Below are 26,738 nucleotides of genomic sequence, written 5' to 3' on the forward strand. Positions count from 1 at the left end.
TTTATCGCGAATTTGAGCAGAAGAAACACAAAAAACATAAATCAAGCTTCCAATTTTCACAAGAAAAATTTGTTAGAAAATTTTTATTTCGCACAACATTGTTAAGAGAACGCACTATTTAAACTTCTTTCTTTCAATGTAAGTCGCATTATTCAACTTTACATATCAATTTGACGAAGATATAAACAGTCTCACTTGAAGAAGGCAATTAAGTGACAAATGAAAGAATGCGATTGCATTTTTCAAGATAAATTGAAATTTATATTCACGGAAAAAAAAGATTAGCTACTGTAGCAAATCTAATTGTAAAATATGGATGACTAACATTTTTTGCAGCAAGAACTAAAGATTCTGCTACTATTGCTAAAATATAACTCTCGCTGGAAAAAAGTAATTGCAAAAAAATGTTAATTATTAATATTTTACGACTAGATTAGCTAATTTTTTTATATGTTAAAAGAAAATTATTTTAGTTTTATTATGTAAACTATGTATTTCTTCATTAATATGCAACATAATAATAATTTTGAGTTTTAATGCACGCTTGATCATTAGTCTTGTAGTCAAATTAAAAATTAGAAATTATAAGTCTAAATAATCGACAACCTATCTTACAAAATTGTTTATGTGAACTTAACACATGTTCTGCCACACATGTAATTTTTGATATTCTATAATCATAAGATATGGAATTATAATTACGCGGTGCAATATTATAATTGGGTTTTATCACAAACAGAGCATGGAATTCTATATACGATTTCTGCAAATATTCAGTTGCCCCCCCCCCAAAAAAAAACTGCATAATTTCTCTGCCGCGCATAATTATGGAGCAGTTCAAAGGGGCAGAGAATTCTTTGAATCATTTTCCAAATTCTATCGCTCGTTAGCCCACGCTTGTTCGCACTGCTCATGCATGCTTTAAGGTAAGTTTCACTCTACAACAAGTGCGACGTAACGAGTTAGCACCATGTGTGCGAGAATCAGCAATAAGCAACAGCTGGTCCATGTCGTATCTTCTGTCCGAATAATTCGCGCGTTACAAGCTCCCTCTTTCGCGCGTATTCTCCTCTTCCTTCTATCTTCGCGCGCTCAACACTTTTCATATCGCTAAACTAGGCCACTTAAATCCCTTTTCCAGTAATATACGTTTTATAGCACGTTATAGAGCATAAAAGCACAACGTCGGGGGAATTGTAAAGAGAAATCTATGTAAATTATTTCTAAAGATAAATAATTGTAGCGATCAACCGGCGCAACCAGTATTGTACGAAATAACAGCCAGCTGGTTAAAAATAATTTGTCAAATTACGATAATATTCGTTTATTGCACGTTAACGACACGCCAAATGCGCGACTGGATCTGTGCTGCAAATTTCTATGCCGAATGGTAATCACGTGGCGCGTGCATGCGATCGCTACGTGCATCGCCGCACGTAAATGCACATGTGTGTGCCGTTCGTGTGTGTACACGCGTCCACTTCGTGCGCGCGCGTGTGTTGCGCTAAGTTCTCGTAATAAAACCGGACCTCGCGTCTACGCCTTTTCCCGTTCTGCAGTCTGCTCTCGTTTCGATCTTCGCAGGAAGCATTGCCGTGCCGCCGCGAATTGGATCAGTTCCACCAATGGAAACCGCGATGGACCGATCGAATTTCTAAATGGCCTAGAAATATAAGTCGCAAACGGTTGCTGGGTTACCTAGAGCGAGCTTGATTGCGCAGCGCGGTGGAATTCGGGATTGCAACTCGATGACACGTTGATTAAAAAATCTTTGAAAATTAGCAACAGCTATATACACAGATAAAAAATGTAAATTCAAATTTTTATTTTTATTGTGTTTCAATGCACAAAAAAGATATCGACAAATCGCAATTCTCAATTGATTCTGTTCACAAGAGAATTTAATTGTACTTACTTAATTATAGATATTACTGCAGGTATTACGAGTTCGAAATATCTGCAATAATACGAATAGTATAGGTATAAGCGAGTTACAATTATAGATGTTATTATAGATATTATGAGAGAGTGCAGCATATATTCGTTACATAAATCATCATCTTTTTATTTCATATATCGATGAGAAGAACAGAGAAATCGTGGCCGCTCGGTGAGAAGAAATGGCGTACGTCAATAGTTGGAACAAATCGGCATATGTTGAACTAGTGGAGGTGTCCCGGTGCAGCTGCATTAGTGTGAGTGTCATTACTCTCGTCATGCTTCACAGGAACACTTTCACTGCCTTTTAGCTTAAAGTCCGTCTAACGCGATCGACTGCTTCACATACGTTGCAGGAAAATCCACGCGAGCGATGTACGGATCGATATATCATCTTTTCGCAATTTTCAAACTGCATTTTAGATCTTGAAATAATATCTCAAGTAAACAACTTATTTACAAGTTCTATTTATATAAGTAATAGAAACAATATCAAGATGTAATTTTCGTATTGTGAAAGTTTAAAAATTAATTTAGTTGTAATTGATTCGCATATCTCCCACATAATCCATTTTGTTTAAAATATTTTTCCGAAAGTTGTGTGTGTTTTAAAAAATATAAAAATATATTTAAATAAATATAAACGTAATTTTGGGCAGCGGTGTGGTCTAGTGGTAGAGCGCCAGACTCGTAATCTGAGGAACCGCCGTTGGTCCAAAGGAGGAAACAGTAAGGTAGTGGATGAATTGGAGGTTAGGGTTCGGTACGTCCCATCAAAACGCCCTTTAAGGCCCCTTGGGGTATATAAAGTAAAATTCTTTATCCTTTTTTTTTTAATAAACGTAATTTTAATACTATCAGAGAATGACAACCCAAGAAGAAATTTATTGGCTTTAATGCAGATATGAAAAGAAGATGAAAGTTACTGGCAAAGACGAGAAAAATTACACGGCAGTAATTTGAATTAAAATATGCCCTGCCCGCAGCTACGTTAGATCACAGTATAGTGACAGGAAACATGGCAAAGAGTTTAATGAACGATCTCGTAATCAGGAACGTGCGTAATAAATATTGTCAGACATGTTACACTGTTTTAAAATCCATGTTTGTTAATTAATCATGACGGAAGTTTATAATCTTCACATCAACGGTTTAATTAAACAATCTTATTATCTGAAAAATAACATTCCACAGACGTAATCAAAGGCGAAAGAAATGTGTTACTTAATAAAACAACGTAACCACAAATAGTATAAAATGAGTAGTAATTTTTGTTGCCCAAAGGATATTCTTTTTAAAATAATTATTTCTAAAAATTGATAAACAAAATCCTTTATGCAATTTATTGTTATAATTTTATACTGTTCTGAATACTGTACTAAATCGTTTTTTTCAACAGTAATTCTACTTTTAAAACGTAAAAGATTACAAGATATTATGACATTAAATAAAACTTACTATCGTTAGAATTATGTTGTTTTTTTTTACAAAATAAGTATATATTCATAAAACATAATAAAAAAAAAGATAGAATCTAGATTTTACACGTCTGGTGAGTGTTTAATTTTAATATATGTAGATGAAGATCAATTCAGACTTTATGGATTTTTAAAACTTACGTAGATGGTGCATCAAGAGAGAAACAAAAAAGTTACAAAATATTTTTATCAAAATAACGTAGAATCAATTTTATGAGACGTTAAAACTCGGAATTACGAGTTTGAAACTAGCGAGTTTAAAATACTTTAGCACAGCTTTCAGTTACGAGTATTAATAAACTACAGAAAATCTATATTGGAAGTTCATTTCGAGTTGCTTTCGATTAGACAAGAAAATTGAGAATTCGTAAAGTGTTTCTTTCAATAATTTCGCCATAACCGCGACCACTATCAATTAGCAAATTAATGAAAGACAATAAAGAAGTTGCGAGAAAACTTGTTGAAGTAACGAAAGGGCAATCGATTCACCTGCAAAGTATACCAGTTTCCCCATCAAGACAATAGACTGTCAAAGTGAAAATAGCATCGTTTTGCATCGATTTACCTACACAATAATTATTCTTAAATTGTATTTCGATTCTCTCGCAATATAGCATAACGCTAACGCAACACAATCGAATTATAATTCTTCTAATATTTCGTTTTGTTATTATTGCATTGATAATAATATTCGTGTATACCGCCAGATTACTAAAAGCCAAATTTTGCGCTAAATATGCAATAAAAATATTGCCGATTTATACTTTGGATATTAATTGTAAATTAATTACATCAAAAAGACATTAATTAGAATGTATAAAAGTAGTGTTAGAGTGTTATTCAAAGTGCAAGAAATAGACTATGAAATTTAATGAGTCCAATACCGTAAAACATGTTGTAATAGTAACTCCTTTTTGTCAAGCAAAATGATATCGTTCACAGAAATCAGTGTTTGGATAATACTTCATAAGGCGATACATTTTCCCGATACTAAAAATACACATACATTGCATAAAATTTGGCTCAAGTTCTAGAAAGTTGAACGCGTTAATTAACGTACTATTTCTTGCTCCGCTCGTACTTTTCATCGCGTCTCGGCCTTGCGTCTCTCGAAAATAGAACGAAACGTCTCGCCCGACTTGGTAACTGGACAAAATCCAACTCGCCTTTCGCCCGCGAAATTCAAGACCGGAGTGTTGCAGTTCGCGGTATATCGATTTCCACCTACGACGCTTTTCTATCGTGCGATTCCGGTTTGTTGCGGGTCATATATAACCTTGCAGTGAAGGCGTAGTCGCCCGACACGCCCGAGCAATTCCCACAGCATTGGAGAACTGAAGCGAATGGTCACCATTATGGTGCTCACCGGTGACATGTTACCGGTGTTTAAACAGTAAACTCTATTTTTGGACAATTCTGATCTGCCAGACGTGTCAAAGACTTACAGATTTTTTATATCATTAACTAAATTTGCAGATAAATAACAATATACATAAAAATCATACAACAAATCTATAATATAATTAACATCGAAATATTGTAAATTGTTCTCTTCAAAACAGTCCTTAATATATTTTATTAATATATCTTATATATTTTTGATATTTTAAGCTCTTTTTGAAGATGAATTAGTAAGTAAAAAAGTGACCAAATTAAAAGTAAAACCTAAAAAACGGAAAACGTTAATTAGATGTGTCTGTTACATGCAAAATTACCAACATTTAGTAAAATCCGCAAACCAGATAGGTAATGCTAAATTTGTATCTCCTTTAATTAAACTGGTACCCGACAAGATGGGTTAGAAGGTACAGAGAGCAAATAAGCTGGTAGCTTTTCTGATGAGCGGCAGTTTCGGACGGAACGGAGAAATAACAACAGCTACTACGAGGGCATTAGCATGCAAAGCTCTTTAGGAAGAAACCTCTTTTTTTATCAGCTTGTATTTGTAGACTTTAAAATTTGTAGACTTTACAAGGTTGAAATCAGTGTTATAATAAACTTGGCATTTGACTTAGACTCGCAAATTGCTCTCAGCTGTTCGATTACATTAATTTTTTCATTTGTACGACGATAAGTATTAAAAAATTACGAGAAAATGATGATAACCGATTAAACATTTACATTAGACTATCATTAACTTTAAATTGGTTATATTAATTTATAGGTTTCTAAATTTAAAGTAGCGCCAAGCAATTTGGAAGGTTGTATATTTACTATTTACGTATACGTTTTTAGCAAAGCAAAGATAAGATTTTGTTGTTTAATAGTATCATCTCTCGCCAGGTTTTCATTTGCGAGGAAACTTCTAGATGAAAGTAAAATCACCGGTGTGTTAAACTTTAATTACGAACGTTCATATTCCGGAATACTCCAGAGGAGTTGCATCCTCGAGCGGGTTTCGGCGTGTCAACCAATACGCTACCGACTACCTGGGGCTTCGGAAGAAGAATAAACTACGGAGCCGCATAAGCGCTGCTTAATTAATTTTGAACCGGCGTCTTAAGGATGGATCTGCTTTGCCTCGAAGATGCCGGCTCGAGCTTAGCCCGTCCTTAAAAGAAAGCCTAGAATGAATGATAGTCATCGTTAGTCACCTCGCGCTCCAATGCGTTTCCCCAAATTTATCTCCGGTCCGACCGTGCTGGATTTATTTTTGGCATGATAAGTGAACCTTTCTATCGTCAGGAAGCAGAGAAGGAAGATGAAGAGGAGCAGAGATACGCTGTAGAGCGTAGAGAATGAGGGAAAAGGGCCCTTCAGAAGAGAAAAAGGGAAAGAATGAGGGACTATAGCCGTGATATCATTGTGCTATATGAACTGGCTTTTCAACTTGTTCTCCATCTCTAATGTCTATTTTTTTTATCACTCTCGCTTTGCCGAGCGCTGCCACCTTAATTAATGGTTTTGCTAATGGCAGGGTGATGCATGCTTTAAATATCTCTATCATAAAACTTTGTTTTGCGCTGACTGATAAATCTTTGTCTATATCTGTAGAGAACTACGAAAGAGTTGAGTAGACTCAACCAGAAAACGTTACGTGGTGTAGAATATACGTACATAAATGCATTTTTTTCAGGTCCGTTTAATTAAATTCTTCTCAATACACGAATGAGTATAATATACATGAATAACATCCTGTACTTTCACTTCGCAGTTCCGCAATTCTCATACGGTTTTTTCGCACTTTCTTCTATCTCTCTTTTCTATCATTTAAAATAAAATAATTATATATCCGGACATGCGACAGAAAAAAAGAAAAAAGACCGTAAAATAATACGATTAAAAAGAATAGATCTGGGGTGAATTCTCAATGCTCTGTTGGCGTTTTCTTCTTTTAAGATGCACCAGTTAAAGATTCAAGTGTAGATTGTTCGTGAGGTTCTTATTGTTAGTGCGATCACGTCGCCAACGACCGATAGTGGTTGTTTTTAATTTCCGATTCGTAAGAGCTTAAATTGCAAACTTATAATTATATTAACAAACGCTCGTGGCCAAGTCGTGCTTTAGACATTTTCACTTTGATATCTAAACGAAACAACTTTGCAAAGAGTAATTGTACTGTGCAACAAAATTTTCTTTATTACTCAAGAAGAGACTTTTATTAAATTGTTTGCATCGTATATCAGATGTAACATTGCGCCGTCAACTTCTATTACCCTGAAGTTTGCATATCAGAAACTTTCTGCCCCGTACCAAATGTTTATTGGCAATATGAAAATTAAATTTTAATCACTTGTTGAGATTAATACAAAATTTGTCGTGGCATTTTGAAGTGAATATGTTATTAAAATTGTATTATTAAGCATGGCAATTAATGTGCAATTTTCACGTGTTTCTGAATAATTATTCGAAACATGTTAATTGTTGGAAAAGATAAAAAAACAGATATTTTTTGCCTCGTGCACGTGCACTCTCTTACTATGCACACTAAAAATAAAGTATGAATGCTAAAGTGTATGATAAAATTATATTTTACATTAAAATTAATATTCTGAAAGAATTTTATATATCTCTCTATAAAATTGTTTACAACTTATGAGAGACACAAAACTTTGTGCAACAATTCCATGAAAATTGCGAGAAATTTGTCGAAGTTAGTAGTAAAATATTAAACTGCCACATTATTGAAAAATACAAAGGTTGTACAATGAATCTCGTGGATTAAAAGTAAATAAATTTAGCCGCATAGTTATGATGCGCGTATAGATGAAAGACGATCGTGAAACTATGACAAAGCCAGTGGAGGAAGAGTCAAGGATGAAAGTCGTTGTCGTTGGCTGGCTCGTTGGGTACCAAACGATCTGGCGAGGATCCAAGGCCCCGGCAATCGATATATACGCTCTAGCTTATGAACAATAGACTCGAATATCGCCGCAAATAAACGGGGCCACACAATTTCGACTCAGCAACTCAAGCGAGCTTAAAAAAAATAAAAAAAAAAAATATATATATAACTCTCTTCCAGAGTGTGTTAGAGAACAAACATTTTGTAAAAAAAGATGCTTCCACAATAAGAATATTTTGTTTGCGTTTTAAGCTTTCAAAAGAGAATGCCTCTTTTCAATATGTGCATTTTTAAAGTTTTAAATAACGAAAGGAATATTACATGATAATAAAACAAAATAGATAGACAATTGAAATCATCATTTAAGTAAATTGAAATTTGTAATAAAAGTTTACTTAATATCTTTATATTACTAACTCTTCATTTAAAAAATTCACTTTAAAGTTTTACTAACAATTTAGGTCAAATCTCGCGTAGACTAATAAAAAAGTAATTATTCATGCATGCGTAGTACGGCCGTGCATTGAGTTACGAGAGAGACGATTTAATTTTGAGTTGGCCAAATTTCTAGCATAGCGACGCGTCCAACCATTCGTAATCAAATTTTGCAAAAATAATTGTGTCGATTGAGATAAAATTATTTTCTCGAAAAAAATACATCTCTGAATACACAGCATGGTATTAGCATACTATAATCCTACAATTTAAAATATTTAAAACGTTTGCATAAAATAGTTTCTATTATAATTTAATACCGCTACTTTATTCACAACATGATAAAATGTATTTAGTAATACAAAAGATAATTAATACCTTCACAATTGAAGCGATCTTTTTGTTTCATCATTTCTTGACTTATAAAATAAATAAATTTTAAAAGTCTCATAATATAAAAAACGAAGTAATTTTATTAATTCAGATAATTTATACAATACGGAAGTGAATCACGTTTAATCACAGTTGCGTTTGATCATAATCGCGATCGCACAATCGGTTTCACTGCGTCAGCTAGATATGAGAAAAACAAAGCGTGTAATTAATTCCGTCCGTAAAAAGAAATCGAGGTGCAACCGAGCGAGGCACTGGAGTCGAGAATACCAAAATCCACGCGAAATACGATCGTTTGGGCGCAAAAGCATGTTACAAAGCTCTCGGACGTTGTAATCCGAACAGCTTGATTGAAGAAAAAGTCAAGAGGAAAGGAACACAATGCTATACGGGATTACTGACCGATATTTGTCGCCCGCGACGGCAGGTTTCTATCACGCAAGAGAAACACCTTGAAAAAATATGAAACAGAATGACGGCCGGGAAAAAAGAGCGTTTGCCGGGTCGCTTGATTTATCTATTGTGCGCGCATACAGACGTGACCGTATAGCTTTTCTGAAAAGAAAATAGTAATTTCTGCGTGCTGCTCTATCCGCATGTGATGCACTCGCTGCACCAGTGAACAACTTACTTTAACCCTTTTGCGTTGAAATTCAACCCGCGGCTATTGCAGTACATTCGAATGAATCGCGGACATGTGGTGCACTTTAAAAATTGTTTTATGCAATTGCACCAAAGGGATGATTTGTACAGAAAATATTCCGCACATATCGCTCAGTGTTCTAGTAAATAAAATATTCAAGTTAAAATTTAGAAAAATCTAGATCATTTTAGAGTTGTGGAACATTCGTTTTGCTCAGATTAGTAATTGATAAAAAGTAATTTATTCAATTTTTATAAAAACTTAAAATATAAATTTAACGTCAAGCATCGATTCGAAAAAACTGTTCTCCAAATATTTCAAAAATTTTATCAATACCCCTGTGTAAATGTTTGTGTCTCCCGAAATTGCAATGTTGTTTGTGTTTAATTACTGTTATCAAATAAAAATTACAAATATATACTCAAATACGAAATTCGTAGAATTCACGCACAAAAGAGAACATATTTGTGATGCTCGCTGTTTGCTATTGTCCAAACCATTATCATATATGTCTTTACATTCACACGTATAACATCACGAACCGAGTTGTACAATTTAAAATAAAAAGAAAATTATTCGCTCGCGTATGGTAAATATAAGAGATGGAATAATGTTACGTTCGTTAATATTTCATTAGTTTATTGACGAGGAAATTGTTACGCAAACACTTATTGAAATGCGTGACTAAATTTTACGTATTGCTCGATAAATATACGATGCTTTATTGTTTATCATATAAATTTTTAACAATAAAAATTAACCTACAGCTACGTCGTAGTCTTAACAAAATTTATTATATTATTTGCGTCATCATTATATAAATGTACTGCCACGGTCATCAGTAATAGGTAAGAAGTTCACTTTTTACATTCCTTTACGGTCATCACGCATATAGTAATAGGATAAGAAGTCTACTTTTTATATGTTGCTGTCACGGACAGTTTATTATCCCATTAAGAAAAGATATCACGAGGGCTGAGTTACATGCTTTCGTGAAAATTTTGTCAGCAGTTTTCTTGGTGTTCAGCCAGAGTGTCGCTATACGTTACTAAAAGAGACACCATGGAACAGCGAGATGCCGCGACACGATAGCGTTTGATGATAATAACTGAACGGACGATTTTTCTACTGAAGAATTATATGCTGAATGTGTATAGTGCAATAACAAAGAAATATTAGATAGCACGACCGCTGTGACAGACATCTTAATTTAATCGTCTTGCCCGATAACACACGGAGAAAATATATTGAAAAGATAGTCAGCAAAAATTCTCAACGGCGGAGAAACTCATTAAAAGTTATTTTTTTGTTCACTTCCGCGTTGATCGATAGATGAGCAAATGAAATAAACTGCTCATTAGCTTTTAGCGAACCGTGACATTTCGATTCAATTTAATTCGCGCGGAAAACAGAGTCCTTTTTTCTCGCGTTTTACCTTCTCTTCAGAGAGCTTAGTTAAATCGTGATGGTATTCAACGAGAAAGTATGGATCGATAAATCAAAAATTATAAAAGTGAATAAAATTTGTAATTGTCATGATGAAACAAACATTTGTAACAATAATTATTGATAAACCTGTTAGTTATTATTTTGCGAGTGCTTTTTGCATCATTGAACTTATGTATAGAAGTAGCGAGGTTACGGTAGTCGTTTAGCAAGCAATAATGAAAAATTACTTGGCAACGTACAAAAGAAATTGACTGCAATAAAGGAGATAAAGAAGAGTCTTGTCAGTGGTAGTGACTTCTTGAAAAGCCATTGCTATTATAAGGATTCAAGACATAATATATATCATCATCCTGTAATATTATTCTTATTACTAAAGTTTGAAACACTATATGTAATATATGTATATCATAACAAGAGCCGTACTTCAAGCACAGCTTAAAATTTAAAATTTTACATTTTTCACATTTACATTGAATGCCATTCAAAAATGTTAGCTTTTGTACTTTCGCAGTGAAAGATATCTAGAATGGAAATGTTAATAAGCTAAAATGTAAATAGAAAATTACTATTTGACAATGTTTAAAAAAGATAATCTATTAAATTAAAAAAAAATTATGAAATTTATGCTGTTTTCATTTTGTTCTAAAAAGACTTAAAAATACTTAAAGATATGCATATATTTACACTGACAAGAAGCTCCCACGGAACTATCCCCTTCCGATTTCGATGAGCTTTTAATATGTTGTATCCTAGAATTATAGATCAAAATAAGGAAGGTACGTATTTTTTATACGTACCCAATGTTTCGAAGATAAAACCCCCTTTGAAAAAGCCGGTTTTTTCGCACGTATAAAAAAATACACGTTCCATGTTTTATCTAGAATTAGCACCATGTTAAAAGCTTATCAAAATCAGAGGGGGTCACTTCCGTTTCTTACTTAAGATCAAAATTTATTATTGCCCGAGCATTAAACAAGATTAAAATTGTTCTCTCTCTTTCCATACAAAACTATAAACATTATACTCCGTGTTAATATAGTATCATAGCAAATGTATTAACAAGAGATTACAACAAATGTGTAAAATAAATAAATCTAACGAATATGTAATTACTATAAGTATGTAACGAATATATAACGACAATAGTTTTTAGTGATTTAATAAGGATTATAAAAAAAATTATATTTGTGCGAATGAATCTTTGCTCGATGAAGTGACATTTAAAGATTTATAATCCTAGAGGGAAATAAATGGACACAATAAATGGGAATATTCGTTTCAAAAATCTGACAGTTTAAGAATGAATATTTACGTCCGAATAACTGATGATGGCGAGAGACGTTTAGAAGGGCATCAAATCGTTGATGAATGCGAACTTTATCTCAATCCTCTTTGCATAGGAGAAGTGGTCAGGGTCGTTGTTCACTAATGCGGATAAGACGACTTCGCTTCACTTTGTAGTCTTCTATCTGTGCTCTTCCAGAAAGCGTAGAATCAACTTTAGATACTCCATTCTCCTTCCTTTTAAGCGCTCTCTCTCTCTTCCGGCATTTCTTTCCGTTCTTTCCGCCCTTTTCCCAGAACCGCAGCACGGAAAACTCTTCAAGCCCATTTTCCTAGTCGATATGCGTTGCTTCGCTTATCCAACTTATTTCTCCTTCTTAAACCTCTGTATCCCTATTTCGCTATTTTCCGCTAAGTTTCATAGTTTTGGTTAACACTACTTCACACTCGCGTTATCTTTCCCCGACACACAGTGCGAATGATGTAAATATTTAAAATTTGCATAGCTCTTACTTGTGATATAATTAGGAATTTATTTCACAAGTGAGAGAGAGAGAGAGGCAGAGAGGGAGAATATTAACGATTCTTGTGCGCCTAGTAAGGTGATTCCTCGGTTGCGGAACCTCGCTCTCCCGCGTAAATCCCGCGAGATGAAGCTTTAATTCCTTCCCGCAAAACGTACGACGCGAACATTGTCAAATATACGAGCTTAATTTGAGAGCGTGGTCAGAGGGAGACGAGCACAGTAATCCAGGTGGGAAGCAATTTCGGTTCTTCATCAGACTGCCTTATGTACTTAAAACGAAAAGAGGATGTCCCCGGGTATACTATTCTCGTCCTGTTCTCCACCTACTTTCCACTATCTTTTCCGTCTGAAGGTGCTTCGCGCGGCAAAGGTCCGTGGGCAAGGCAATTTTTAAACCGTGTCACCGAAGCCTACGTAATAGCGCGAGATTGGATTTTGGTCAAGTTGTGCGATCGTTCTGCGAGAGACTGCGAGAAGTGGATCTTGCGCTTCGGGCCAAAGTATGGTCAGTGTCGAGAAAACTCGGTAATCCAGATAAGATGCAACTCTGTTTCTTGCAGTGAGCCTTCGAGGAGACGACATCGTGAGACGCTCTTTCGATTCAATATCGCTCGTCGTGTATCGCAACTTCGTGTGTGTGTCTTAAGATTTTTACTTCAGAAAATAGATACATGAAATATACGAAATTAAAATTTTAGATCTTTTCTTAACGAAAAGCTATCCTTCCGAAGTATTAACAATTATAAATTACAAACGAATGAAGATAGACTTTTCCTAATATAAACTTGGGTAGTAACGGAGTTTCTTTCGAAACTTGACGTATCAGATTCATCGCAATGTAGAAATTCATCCGGATTTCCGCGCGCGGTTATAATGGCACTCTATAATGACTGCACGCTCGCGTCGTGAAACGACGGGATGGTCAGGGTCGCGCAAGTCCGTTAACCCAGATAGACGGATGCAGGCTCGTTTTTTTGCGGAGTTGCGTCTTCGGCACATCGCGCAGGATGTCGAATGAGGATTCCGTGTGTTTCGTGCGCATCATCCTTTTCTCTTGAACGTTTCACATCTTTCTTTCTCCTTTCTGATGCTATTATCTCTCTCGCTCCCCCTCTCTCTCTCCCTTTCTCTCTCTCTCTCTCTCTCTCTCTGTCATTCTACTAAGCACCCCTTTCGAGCTACCCCTCGAAGGCCACCCACTACCCCGCACTGCCTGTCCGCGCATTCGTCCGGGGGTGGCGGTAAGTTCTCGCGCAGCCAGTGCCTGCGCGTCTCTCGCGATCGTCGGACCGCGCGTACGTAAAACGGGGAGGTTCTCGTCGCCGTCGTCGTCGTCGTCGGATGTTTGCGTGCAGACCCCGCAAGCCGGTCGAAAAAAATCGCTTGATCTAATGCACCGAAAATAGGTTCGACGTTCTGCCGCGAGTGGATACGGAGAGCTCGAGGGAATCACGACGCGTCGCGGGATGTTTTCCATCATTCGATCAGATCAGTCGGCTCTCGCAATCTCGAAATTCTTTGGGGAGTTAGACGGTGATCGGTGAACTTGAAGAGAGTTCGTTGCACTGAATGAGTAACATATATTTAGTGTTTCTAGTGGGGGAAGGTTTTAGCTTCGAAGAAGTTAAGAGTGTTCTGATTATGCGAATCGAAAAGGCAAGTTTCACGACTTTTTAAACGAAGAAATTAATCGATCGATTGTGTGAACTTAACCATAGCAGAAGCGCATTCTTGAATCACTACCTCCTTTAAGCACTGACGCGGATAACGATAAAGTGACCAAGATGATGCGATTTTTATAGACGCGACAACAAAAAACATATGGGGGGCTTTAAAATCGGGAAGAACGATATAGTTCGATCGTGTGAGGATGCAGAGGAGATCGCGATGACTCTATAATAAAATTGTAAGGGTGATAGAGCATATCAAGGATTAAAGGAGACGCATCGAAATGTTAAAAGCGTCGCGATTGTTCTGAACCGGGTCGAGTGAACAAAAAAAGAGTTTCGTCTTTTCTGAGGATCGTTGATATAGTCATGTTGTGTGGAACGAGTCTCGTGAGATGCATCGATATCTTCTACATCCCATAGACGAATGTAAGTGTTGTCTTGTATGAGTTATCAGTTATCAGTTATTGTTATTGAGTAATCAAATTGTCAACAAAATTGCATGCTTGAAAAAAATATATACACTGGCCGTTTTGATAGAAAATACAAATACATTGTCAATAAGTTCAATAATTTTAAATAAAACGTGACATAATTCTATAAAAAAGAATAAATAAATAATGAGTTAAAACAATTAATTTTAATGTTAATATTTCTATTCGCCAGTTTGATTTCAAATAGTTATTAATATGTAAATGTCAGTAATAAGTATTACATTTTATGTACTTTAGTAATTTAACTAAATAAGTGACAAAACTAATTATATGGGATTAACTATCTATTACTTTCTGACACAGAAATGGTCATATCATGCTACGATATGGCAGTTTTTTACTTCTAAGGGGCTTTAGAATGTTTAGATAAAATATTTTCTCTTGAAATACTATACATACATATATGCACACAATGCAAAACTGGTGGTGCGATAAAAGAGACGAGCGCGATGAATAGTGTTAATACCGCATCAAAAAGGCCAATCTGCTTGCTGTCCGTCTCTCTGCATATCCTTGCTAACGAGTATATAAGTATTTCAAAATAGCCTGGCAGAAACACGATTCGTAATATCTGCTTTCATAAATAGTTTCGAGTGTCATAGAAGTTTTGAGACTATATTCTCATGACATAGAGGATTTGCATAATTCGCAGAGGATTACAGTATTTGACAAGCGATCGTTAAACACGGCATATTGAATAATCGATATATTATCTTTAAGGAAGTTTGCACTGTGATAATGTAGTTTATGATCTATTGCATTAATAGACAAATTTTTCACGTAATCACTATGGATCAAATACAGTTTATTAATTTATTAAATTTTTAATTAGTATAATTTATAACTTAAAAGACTTCATTTTAATATTTTTTTCATTACTTTTTGAATAAATTTGGCTAATATCAAAACGTAGAAAAATTCATTCAGATTTATATAAATTAATTTCATTATCCGCTTAATTTTGCTCACCACATAAGATATCTGTAGCGGTGGAGAAAATATAATATATCATAATAAATATATTGTAAAGAAATTATTATATAGTAAATAAATATACACTACATATTAAAAAACACTGACATTTTTAAATGAGTTTTGAACTAAATGTATCCAAATTTCCTTCCTGTTGACGTTTACAAACTGTTTGCTTGATATTGAAGTTGTTGTTAATTCACATGGTTTAGAATAATCAACACAGTCATTATTATAATGTATCAGTAACACGATTAGGTATATTAACATCGGTTATTATACAATTTGACTTAAAACGCGATGATATCCGTAAATTCCACGTCCGAGCGTCACGTCCACATCCATGCCATTTCCGACCGAGCGATAATTAATGAATGTATGATAACCCAAATATCTTCTATTACATATCCTCTTTCTCACTTTCACTTTCCTTTGACCCCATACTCTATATACAGTATGTTGTCAGTATACGAAGTTTGATTAATTCGTTAGACATTTTTTCATTAAGCATATTCGCTATTATCAATATTAATTATCAATTTTTTTTTTAAATGTATACACGTACATTATGTTATTTAATACGTTTATTTATTTAAATCTTTCGGGAAGTATTTGAATAAAAAAGTTAAATCATTTTTTATTTGATATATAGCGTATAATTTTAAGTATACAAAATTACTTAATAACTCTCTTTAGTTTTAATAGAGATTTGCAAATAAATTTTTTAGGTACCTAAATACTTTATTAACAAATTTTCAATTTTAATATTTAAAACTCATGCTATAATTATATTGCAAACTAAAATAAAGCTGATAATTATATTAGATGGGATAATTATATTACAATCAAATTTTATATATTCACATCCATAGTTTAATTTATGAAGAATTTTGTACTTCAATTATTTATGAGTCCAAAAATGTTATTGTTAATTTTGTTAATGATATTGTTAAAGAATATAGAACACTCTTAATTAGTACGGATACTCGCTACGTGCATTAGGCTTCATCGCTAATTAATTCATTCATTCATTCATTCATGATTCAGACAAACTTTTCGTTTCATATTACACCGGTAATATAATATGAAACCATATATTTGATTTTTTAATTTAGTAATAATAGTTTTTGCAACAAAATTTTTACATCATTACTGTTAATTTATGTTTTTATCCTTTGCTATTAAATAAATTTTATCTTACGCAGCAATCAATACTTCATCTTTCTCTCGTTATTTATGCCCTTTATTGTAATTCATCCGCGAATGATTCATTATTAATGTGATCATTGCAATTATTGCGATTATTACAAACTGCTTTGTCTCAATCCACTAAAGAAAAAATACGTTGCGTCTTTATTAAAGTGATGTACAAATATGCAACTGTAGTTACGCGTACTCTTTTGACATCGCGTTTCTAATTTTTATTTAAAAAATGCAGTCTCTTTTTGCCGCTCGTCATACCTCCCGTTCGCGAAGAGAAGCTCCCCGAAGAGCATCGTTGGGCTTCCACGTGAGTAAAGTGGGTTTCGCGAGTGTGGAAGTCTGGCACGTGCATTGTATAATACAATAACGACTTCTTTCTTCCCTTAAGCATCTTTCGCGTTTCCTCCGACTCCGAGTCATGCACCCCCGTGTGCACGGTTAACGCTTTGTTCTGAAATAATCGAGACAAACAAGAGATGTGCTCGTCAAGTGTTTCCTTCCTTCCTCCACCTCGCAATTTGACATTTCTGAAGCATACATTTCCCGAAAGCGGCGCTACGTGTCAGACATTCATAATTTTCCAGTCTGCACTTGCTTCTTAACAGCATCATGTAGTTTCGATGTTTTCTATCTGTCTTTGCTGCAATTTTGTAATTTCTTCATGATCTAAGAATAAAATGTATGCATTTAGTTAAAGATAATATTATAATTTTGATTTTTATAAAGAACTAACTTAAAATAAATATGAGTATTCTATTCCTATCTTACAAATACTGACAATTGACTGTTAAATATATCTCAATTTGTGCTTTTCTAATTTGTCATTCTTATTAATTTACTGGAGAATTTATATAAATATATCTACAAATAAGCTATTTGAGAAAGCTTCATTTCTCCGAGGAGAAAGCTAAAAATTGCCATAGCTGCCCGGAAAAATTGTCCAGAGTTAAAAGATGAAAGTTGCGAATTGAAATATCATAAATAGGCTTAAATATCAATCAATATGCCATACTCTTTAACCAAACGATTAATTTCTTCGGCTCGTTCTCGTAGATCTATCTATCTATCTATCTGTCTACATGTCGCAAACGTGTCTCACGCGACGTGGAATTATCGATTAACCATTTACCGTTTCTTTGTTAGATTACCGTTAAATCTCGCTCAACTGTGGCGCGTCAACTTTCTTCCTGAATCTCCTCGAGAATATGGAAGTTATGAAATTCTTGCTGACACCCACCGTCGCGTTATTAATCGCGCAACCGCCCACCGAGCATTCATTCGCGGTGCAATGTATCGTTGACGCGACGTAGCTTACACGCTTCCTTCGATTATAAGAGAGCTCCGATAATTTTTAGAAATTTATTACAGCCGCGCCGCGTTCGAAGTGAGAGAAAATGAAACGAGAAGGCCCGGAAGTTAAGATCCGTTCTCTTTTCACGAGAAATATCGTCTTGACTAACCGTTAAAGCCTGATTGGTGATTCGTTACTTCGACAATACGCGTCGATTTTACCCTCCCTATACCACTTGCTTCGCAACTTCTTCTGGTTGTGGTTGTGGTTGTGGTATCGCGCGGAATCAATCTGCTACGTCCCATCTATTCCTTCTCTTTACTCGCATTTCGTAATAAAACTTGTTTATTTAAGCCCTCGCATTGGAACTGCTTCTTATATATCAGAGATACCTAATAACAACGACTTGGATTTCACAATTAACTTATTATCAAATAATAATGTGTATTAAAACATTTTTTAGTACAATAAAATAGAGCAATTATCTAAAACTATGATAAATATTATTAATAACTTAATAGTTTATTTAATTATTTTTTAAATATTTAATTTTTAAGTATTTAATTAACCAAAGAGTTATTGACATCTCATAATCAGTCATATTGTAAAATAAGTATATCCTTACTTATACTTATTAATTTTGGTTAAAAGACAGTATATCGTTAAGCATTATACAGAGATGGTTTTCAATACAGAACATGCAAATTTTATACCAACAAATCGGATCAGTTTTAACAAGCAAAAGCTTAAAACTTAATCAACTTATTCTCTGTGATGCTCTTTATTCTTTTAACGGAAATTAAAGTTGCAATACCGAGTAATTAGAAACGCTCTATTCAAATTGAGATGCACATGTAAAATCGTAGAAATGACTCTGAAGAAAAAAGAAGAAAAAATATATATAGCTTCTGTTCAGAATTATAGTTAGCGGTCTTTTACGATCTAGGGAGACATGGTCGTTGCTACTACGTTAATCCTTCCCGATCGTAAAAGCCATAAAAAGCAGATGTAATACCGTTTTTATCGGCGATAAAACGCACTGTAAATGTTCTACACCTTCGCAAAAAAGCCCCTGCGTTTTTTTCTTCTCTAACATACATTAAATTCCTTAAACTGTCTTCACAAATTATTAATTAATAATATTAATAAATAAGCGTCCGTCAGCAAAAAAATCATATTTACATTTATTTATATAACCAAAATTTTATAGTTAAAAATTTTGCCTTTTATAATCGTACAACGCTTCTCATGTTTTTTATATTTCGTTGAAACCATTTTACCATGCATATTTTATTGTAAAAAAATGTGCATAATCTTATTTATATTTCGTTGCGCATTTGATAAATTCTTAACAAGATGACGGTTTCATTAAGGGTAAAAGTTTGCCCCGACTTACTAGGACTACGCGAGAGAAAGAAGGGCGAACGCCGCACGTAGTCGCCGCGCCGCGTCGCGCGCCGAGACGAAAGACGGTAGAATGAAAAAAGACCGTTTGAAACGCAATGGACACACCTACGTAATCAAGCGGCGCGCTTAGGACCGCGCCGTTCGGCAAACAAACACGCAGCGAAAGGCAAAGTTACCCTCGGCTAAATTGGGTTAGTTGAAATCCGTTTACGCTAACTCTAATAGCGAAAGCGTGAGCCGCATGCATCGACACCGAACTTCCGTTGAGAGCTGGTCGTCCGCGAAAGGGGTGACTCGCCGATGAGTAATGCGCGCGAGGTCTTTCTCCCGGTTCCACAGCTTTTTGATCGTCAAATATTGATGCCGAGGGCTTGCCAGTTCGCTTTTCGCTTCCATTTACTTTGCACGTCGTACATTAACGGTGTAAATTATTGCACAACACGGAAAGAATCTGGGATAGATCGGTATTATGATGTAAAAAAGTTTTTAATCGACGATTCAACTGATATTAATAATTGATATTAGATACGCTTGATTACGCTTCTTCATTTGTGCACATCTGTGTAATTTAAACCGCATAATCGAAACCTTGCATTTCGCGCCATTTGACATTTTCATGTTATAGCACGTGTAATGGCATGTTGTATCCTCTAGCGATAGATAATAATGTAATTGAATTAATATCTGTGATTAATAACCACGAGACTAGCTTATGCTAGTGATAATCAATAAAATGTATTGAATCACGACAAAATTGATTATCGCGTGGGTAATAAATAATTCTACCTGCATTAAAATGCATTTAGCAATGTGGACAATGTTAGTAAATTGTTAATAAAATATTTAATTAGTTAATGCATGCAATAGTTGCAATACAGATTGACACAAATTAATTAGTTAATGCATGTAATACAGATCACACCACAGATCAAGAAATTGCAAGTTGCGCGCGTCGATATATATCACACCAATAATTCTTGTTAGATACGCTCTGACACCAAAAGAAAAAAAAACAATAAATACGTGAAATAAAATTTTTGAGCTCGCAAACTCGCAAACTTTACCGTTAGCCATTTCACGGAGGAAATTATAACGTTATTGTCTCTCTCGACGCTATTCTGCGGTATTTCTCGTAGTTTGCTCCACGGAATGTCGTTGAGATTGAGGGAGTTTGCTCGCCGGGGAAAGCGCTTGATTCAACTACATTTTTCTCGTAACGCAGTTTTAAGTACGAACTCTATCTGTCGCGTTAGCGCGATTGAAGTTACGGGGACGGGACTGTCGCGCAACACAATGCGGCACGTCGAGATAGAGTCGGGCGTGGGACACATTATCGTGGCAAGACCAAAAACTCCAGAAATCGTTTCGGAAATAAAGAGAGCGACTCTCTATCTCTCTTTCTCTTTTTCCCTTAGTATCTCCGGCACCAACGTAATGGTGGTCGTATCTACCAGAGAGGTCGACTCCCTTTTTTCCATCTCTTCCTCCGGAAAATGCACCTCCGGGAGTGGAGACGCGGGCCCATGTGATTTCACTCCAGAGACCATAGCGCCCCTTTTCTCGCCCCATCTTCGAGGTCTAGCGCAAATAAAACTAAACCGTACCCTCGTTCCAACATTATTGATACGCACGGCGAGTGTGTTAAAAAGTACGGAGCAGTGCCTCTCTTCTTGGCCAAGCTCTTCAAACTGCAATCTTTCTTAGAAAGTTGTTATCGCATGCAATATACACGTAACATTATTTTAAATATTTTTTTCTTCTTTAATCAATTACTGTTTAAAATAAAATATTTTTTTACATATTTAAAAAGTTTAAACTAAATTAGCAAATTACCTTTTAAGTTTAAAATTATTATACGTTAAAAACAGAATGAGTTTAAAATTACTTTCTAAATATTCTTTAGGTAGGTATTATACATATGTGAATTTGTTTTCTTTCAAAACGCAGAAAAGTAAAGAAGACTAGGAATAACAGATATTTAAATTCTTATTTGACTAATAAACTCCAGGCCAATCCTCACATCCCTAACGGTACGAGCTTACTTTTCATTTTAAATAAAAATCATAAATCGTAATCTACCGGTTGTTACTTTCGACAAATGATCCCGTACAAAACCGTGCTAGCCATTTAAGCAATTAATTTACCAGCGAAAAAGCATGGCCTCCAGCAGATTGCATTTTGCTGGTCCGTTCGGAACCTGATTTTATGAGGTTAGTTATTTTATACGCCTGCATTGTTTCTCCAATAGATGTCCATTTGACCAGACAGCTATACCGATGAACAAATATGAGTAATGTTACGATGATGTGCAGGCATATATATATGCATTATATTTGACAAAATGTAATGATAAAACAAAATTTGACAAAACAAACAAGTACTTTATTATTATATGTATATTCAAAAATTTGTGGTAATATATTTTAAATGTTTTGTTACAAATTAATTTCATTTATTAAATTTGACATTACTTTTACTTTTTTTTTTTAACTTTTCTGTTTAATGCTTTCCTCTTTAATGTCGCATTGCAAGTATCTTCTTTTTATTTTTCAGGTCGAGCACGCACGGAAGATGGCACTGTTGTTCGTCATAATAATCGTCATTTCGATCAGCACTGCCATGTCGCTGCCGCCGGTCATTAGAATCGGTGAGTAAATATCGATATTTTGTGTAAAATTTTCTGCGAAATTAATATTTATAAACCTTTCGTCGTTGCCATTTTCAACGATAATGCTAAACCAACAAATATAAATTGTTTTTTTTTTGACAGAATTTGTTACAGATTTAAATAATATAATGAATAATGATTTTATAATTAATAATGAAGTCTTTACAGAGTAAGTTATCATATATGCGACACTCCAGCTCGGCCTTTTTTGAAAATGACAAAAGGACATGGAGGTTCCAGTGCATGCGAAAGGTGCACTGTTTATGGTAAACGATGTGGAAACAGAACAATTTATGAATCAACAAATAAAAAACTGAAAACTGACACATCATTTCGAAATCAAGATGATCTTGAGTATCATAATGGGCATACGCCTCTCATATATATAGAACCAAAAATTAATTTAATATCGCAGTTTGTTTTGGATTCGATGCATTTATGCAGTGGGGTAATGAAAAAATTGATTGAATATTGGACTCTAATTTCTGGTAAAGCACGGATAAGTCGTATTAAAAGAGTAGAATTGTCACGTAGAATGCTGTGTTTGAGAAAATGGCACCGTTTTCACAATTTCGGCATTTGAGTTTTTATACAACTAATTATCATGATTAAACATTACTAATATGATAGAGAGAACCTTTCTCTACATTTTTATGCTAAGAACGCTCCTGTATACTGTATAGTTATTTTGTAATAAGTGAAATACGAACATGCTGCATTGTAGCCAACTTACCTCGATAGTAGGGTAAGTTGGCTATGCGACAAAAGTTCATGTTAAATTAATGAAAACGTAATAGAAAGACAAAACGGGTAACAGATACGTACTTCGCGATAAAGATTGTATCTTTTAAAGTTAATTTGTAATAATTGAATAGCAAAATGCTGTTGCAGAAAAACATAATTGTAAACTACTTTAAATGTAGCTTTCACCATCATAAAAATATTAATTTTATCAGCATTGTATAGGTAGCAAATCACATGCTCAAACAGATCTCACGCGCGCGGCAACAACAAGTCAAGCTAATCATTTTATTATAATAAATTACTGTTGTTAGTCAAAATAACATGTCGTATAGTAACAGAAACTTTTCTTTTAACTAATGATACGTCTCTTTGATTTGCTTTTCAAGCTGAAAAACATTAATATGATATTTTGAGAAACGCTCGAAAATTTACTTGCACCTCTTGAATCAGAATTTTCTCTTTTTCTATTGTAATACTTGTCGGATTAAAATAAAACTTTGGCAAAAGTACCTATGTCATATAAGAGATATTTTGTGATAACTTTTCCATTGTTTTTTTTCGCTATAAATACATAAACGGAACGCATTACCAACTTGCCTCTTGTGCCAACAAACCCCGATCTCCCCTACAGATGATGTGAGAATGTGGAAAGCAACAGAATTTCGTTTTTTCTTGTTATATTGTGGGCCCATAGTATTAAAAAATATATTAGATAAAACCTACAGCTTTCTCCGGATATTGTCCAGTGAACATTTTACAACATATAATTAATATTATAACAACGTACGTTGCGATAGATCTATTTCGTTTAAAAGAAATTTGACAGAACTTTGTGTGCAATTTGATGAAAAAAATTGTATCTGCCACGTCCGCTATTATCTCTTCAACATTTCAATATCGACGATCTCTGAATAAATTCTCAGTGACAGATTTCCACTCCAATTTTTAAATTTTCAGTGATACACGGTAAGCACACATTATACTTGAATATATCTGGGAAAGCAGTAAATCAGTATTAACGTCTAAAGTTTTTATATTCGTGATAAAGCTAGCTCAAATCAATTTAATTATAAAATGTGTTTTGCAATAAAATATTCTTCCAATTTTACTGACTGTGCTGCGGAATTGTGAAACTGCTCCCACAATATCGTAATCGAAAATTTATCAGAATGTACGCTTTGCGAGCGATGGTGAGCAAGCATATTTGACTGCAAGCTTCCAAGTACATTATGATTCTTCCCTGCACGCGCGGGCAAGTTATAAATCTTTAATGCTGTCAACGCGATGGCGATTTACTTCCGCTCGCCCTGCTAGAGATTTCGCGAAGTTTATTAAGCTCGCTTATACTCGCATCTGCAAGCGAAAGTTTTTCGCCGTGAACTTACAGGCGCGCGCCGCTCTCTGCATAGTTCTTTCTGATTTAAAATTTTTTGAGCGCGTCGAGAGAGCAAAGATGGTAATACTTCCGAAGTATCACATGTCACCGCCAAATAGCTACATCGATTATATTCTCATATACTATTAGCGTAACAGCGATTTATCGTCAGCGAGACGCGCGGCATAGTTGCGGAACTTTCGTCGCGGATTCATGGACTTGCTATTCGGAAAATGCACGCTTTTGTATATACGCCTCGGATAACAATGGAGGAACGAGTGGAATTGCAACCTCACGTTTCCACCGCGCATTATTTTGTAGAATTCTTATTTTAAAAAAAAGTACTTGGAATCTCAAGGCGCTTTTCGTACCGTAAATCGTTTACGTTTAGCGCGAAGATATTATGCTCTCCACCGATGTCGGTATTGCAGAGCTTAAAAAATGTGTTGTTTAATTTTCATAAATTATACGCAAACACTAAAATAAGAAGGGTGTTTTACTTACCGAAAACAATGAATTGTAAATTGTCGGAATTCTGAATTATTCATTGTGTGTTACGAAATTTATTATATTCGCAAGTAAAGCACTTGTCCAAAAGTGCAAATCTCTCACAACGGTTGAGTTACCGTTGCATATACGCAAATCACATGTCACGCTGTTACTGCCTCTCGAATAATACGAAAGCGACTGGCATTTACGGTCTCATCGTTTCTTAGCGATGTTTACTGAAAATATCTTGATCGTTATCGAGTATTCGCTCTCATAACCTTTTCCTCTCACTATCCTAATGCCATCGAAAATTACGTTAATCCGCTCGCTTCGCACACACTTCGCCCATAAAATTGCGACCATTGAAACTCTTTGCGGAAGCAGTATGGACGTTACGATACTGGCCAGCGGTCAGCGTATCGTGGAATGGGGTGAGCTTACTGTGTATGCGTCTTCATACCTTTATTTACTGCATATAACCTGATGGCGGAATATTCTTTCGTTCTGATCCCGAAGAGCCGAGCGCGTAAATGCAACGTAACGATTGCAGACCGGGTCGAAGATCATACGCGCGCGAGATGCAGACGTATATGTGATAAAATTTATGATCGCGTCTGCCATTGACGGCCGGTTCTTAGCGCGACATTAGGTGACTTGCATTTTGATCGAATACGATGCACGAGAAGGATGTATGTAATACAAACGCCACAGAAACTCGCGCGTATCCCGCGAGGGGATGACTGATCCGCACAGTCATTTGGGCTTAATAAACCACGGACTCAAGCTCAATACACTGCGAATACTCATCTATATACAAATTGCATATTTACGTCCATACATACACGTTTTGTGAGCGATTATGCGAAAAATACTAGAGGAAAAGTGATATGCTCGATGCAATCTAATTTTATAAGCAGAATAAAAACGAGAAATCCACTACATATGCGTTTGATGGTGTGATAGATTAGAAGAAGGATCATAATAGGGATAATTAAAGCTTATGTTTTGTTTATACTCGTTGATTAAGAAAAGAAAACTTGCACGTAGTATGTATTGATTGCGAAATAATAAGCTTCATTTTCGCTATAGGTATAATAGTCGGTTTTTCCCTTGGCTCGCGCAAATGCTCGTTTTCCGAACGGATTTATTGATGACTTGCGGTTGTTCCACAATATTGAGATAGTTATCGTAAATTGCATGCGCAAAGCGCAAATACGAGTAAAATACAAATTTAAAATTAAAAAAAAAATAATTGATAACTTGATATATCGCAATATTTTTATTCGTATCTATGTCCAAGTTTTAATATGATTTAATAATTGTATAAATTGTAGATAAATGTAATGGATAATAATTGTAATAATTATTAAAATAATGAATGTAAAAATAAATTTAATAGATTTTGTATAATAAAACAAAATTGTTTTATTTTGACAAATATTTAAATCTTAGTATTTTAGTTCTATTTTAGTTCTATTTTAGTTCTATTTTATTTACAAATTATTTTCCACTTTTTCAATATTAATTTAATTTTATTAACAAATCGTGAAAAGATATCAAATTTATGAAAACTAGCAACGAGTAATAAACAAATGAAATTGTTATATATACATATCTATATCTGAGGTTTAATAATCGATATTTATTATTTTTTCAAATTTAATTTTACTTTAATAATTCTTAGGATATCTGATTAGATTCTACAAAACAATATTTTTAATTAATATGTTTAATTAATCACATTAAACGGAGTTCAATATTATTTATTAATTTGCATCATAGTCGTTATAAAATAAATACAACAAAAGTTGCAAATTATCCCACTTTATTCAGTTATTTGTATGTCCTAGAAATCTCTTAATTTGCATCTTGAGAAGAATCCGAAACTCTTCCACCTTGTTTCAATTAACTTATGACCTTGTGTGTTGAAATTTTAGATGTTACCGCGCGCGGAAAAAATGCGGAAAAAATGTCGGTATGGAAAAATGTAATTATTT

At 34.6% G+C, this 26,738-nt stretch overlaps 1 protein-coding gene and 1 long non-coding RNA gene across 6 annotated transcripts; one reads left to right on the forward strand and one right to left on the reverse strand.

Moving 5' to 3' along the window:
* The first annotated feature begins 1,496 nt into the window (after positions 1 to 1,496).
* On the forward strand, positions 1,497 to 26,075 carry LOC143907627 (uncharacterized). Of its 3 annotated transcripts, XR_013259914.1 has the most exons (4): positions 1,497 to 1,809; positions 2,088 to 2,195; positions 22,019 to 22,112; positions 22,302 to 26,075. XR_013259914.1 is itself a non-coding variant. In XM_077424500.1 (3 exons), exons 1-3 carry the CDS (start codon positions 2,121 to 2,123, stop codon positions 22,304 to 22,306), a joined length of 174 nt encoding a protein of 57 aa, XP_077280626.1. In that variant the 5' UTR covers positions 1,497 to 2,120; the 3' UTR covers positions 22,307 to 26,075. The 3 variants fall into 3 exon arrangements, 1 of the variants encoding a protein (XP_077280626.1); XM_077424500.1 differs by having other exon boundaries at positions 1,497 to 2,195; XR_013259913.1 differs by lacking the exons at positions 1,497 to 1,809; positions 2,088 to 2,195 and adding an exon at positions 8,522 to 14,527.
* Positions 16,276 to 18,431, reverse strand: LOC143907626 (uncharacterized). 3 transcript variants are annotated; one of them, XR_013259911.1, is made up of 3 exons: positions 17,916 to 18,221; positions 17,306 to 17,433; positions 16,276 to 17,218 (listed from the first exon to the last, which is right to left on the reverse strand). It is a non-coding gene; the product is annotated as an uncharacterized LOC143907626 (long non-coding RNA). The 3 variants fall into 3 exon arrangements; XR_013259912.1 differs by having other exon boundaries at positions 17,897 to 18,221; XR_013259910.1 differs by lacking the exons at positions 16,276 to 17,218; positions 17,916 to 18,221 and adding an exon at positions 18,228 to 18,431.
* Positions 26,076 to 26,738: the final 663 nt, after the last annotated feature.

This window comes from Temnothorax americanus, unplaced genomic scaffold (assembly GCF_048541705.1).
Source record: "Temnothorax americanus isolate GAGA-0224 unplaced genomic scaffold, ASM4854170v1 Scaffold85, whole genome shotgun sequence".
NCBI lineage: Eukaryota > Metazoa > Arthropoda > Insecta > Hymenoptera > Formicidae > Temnothorax > Temnothorax americanus.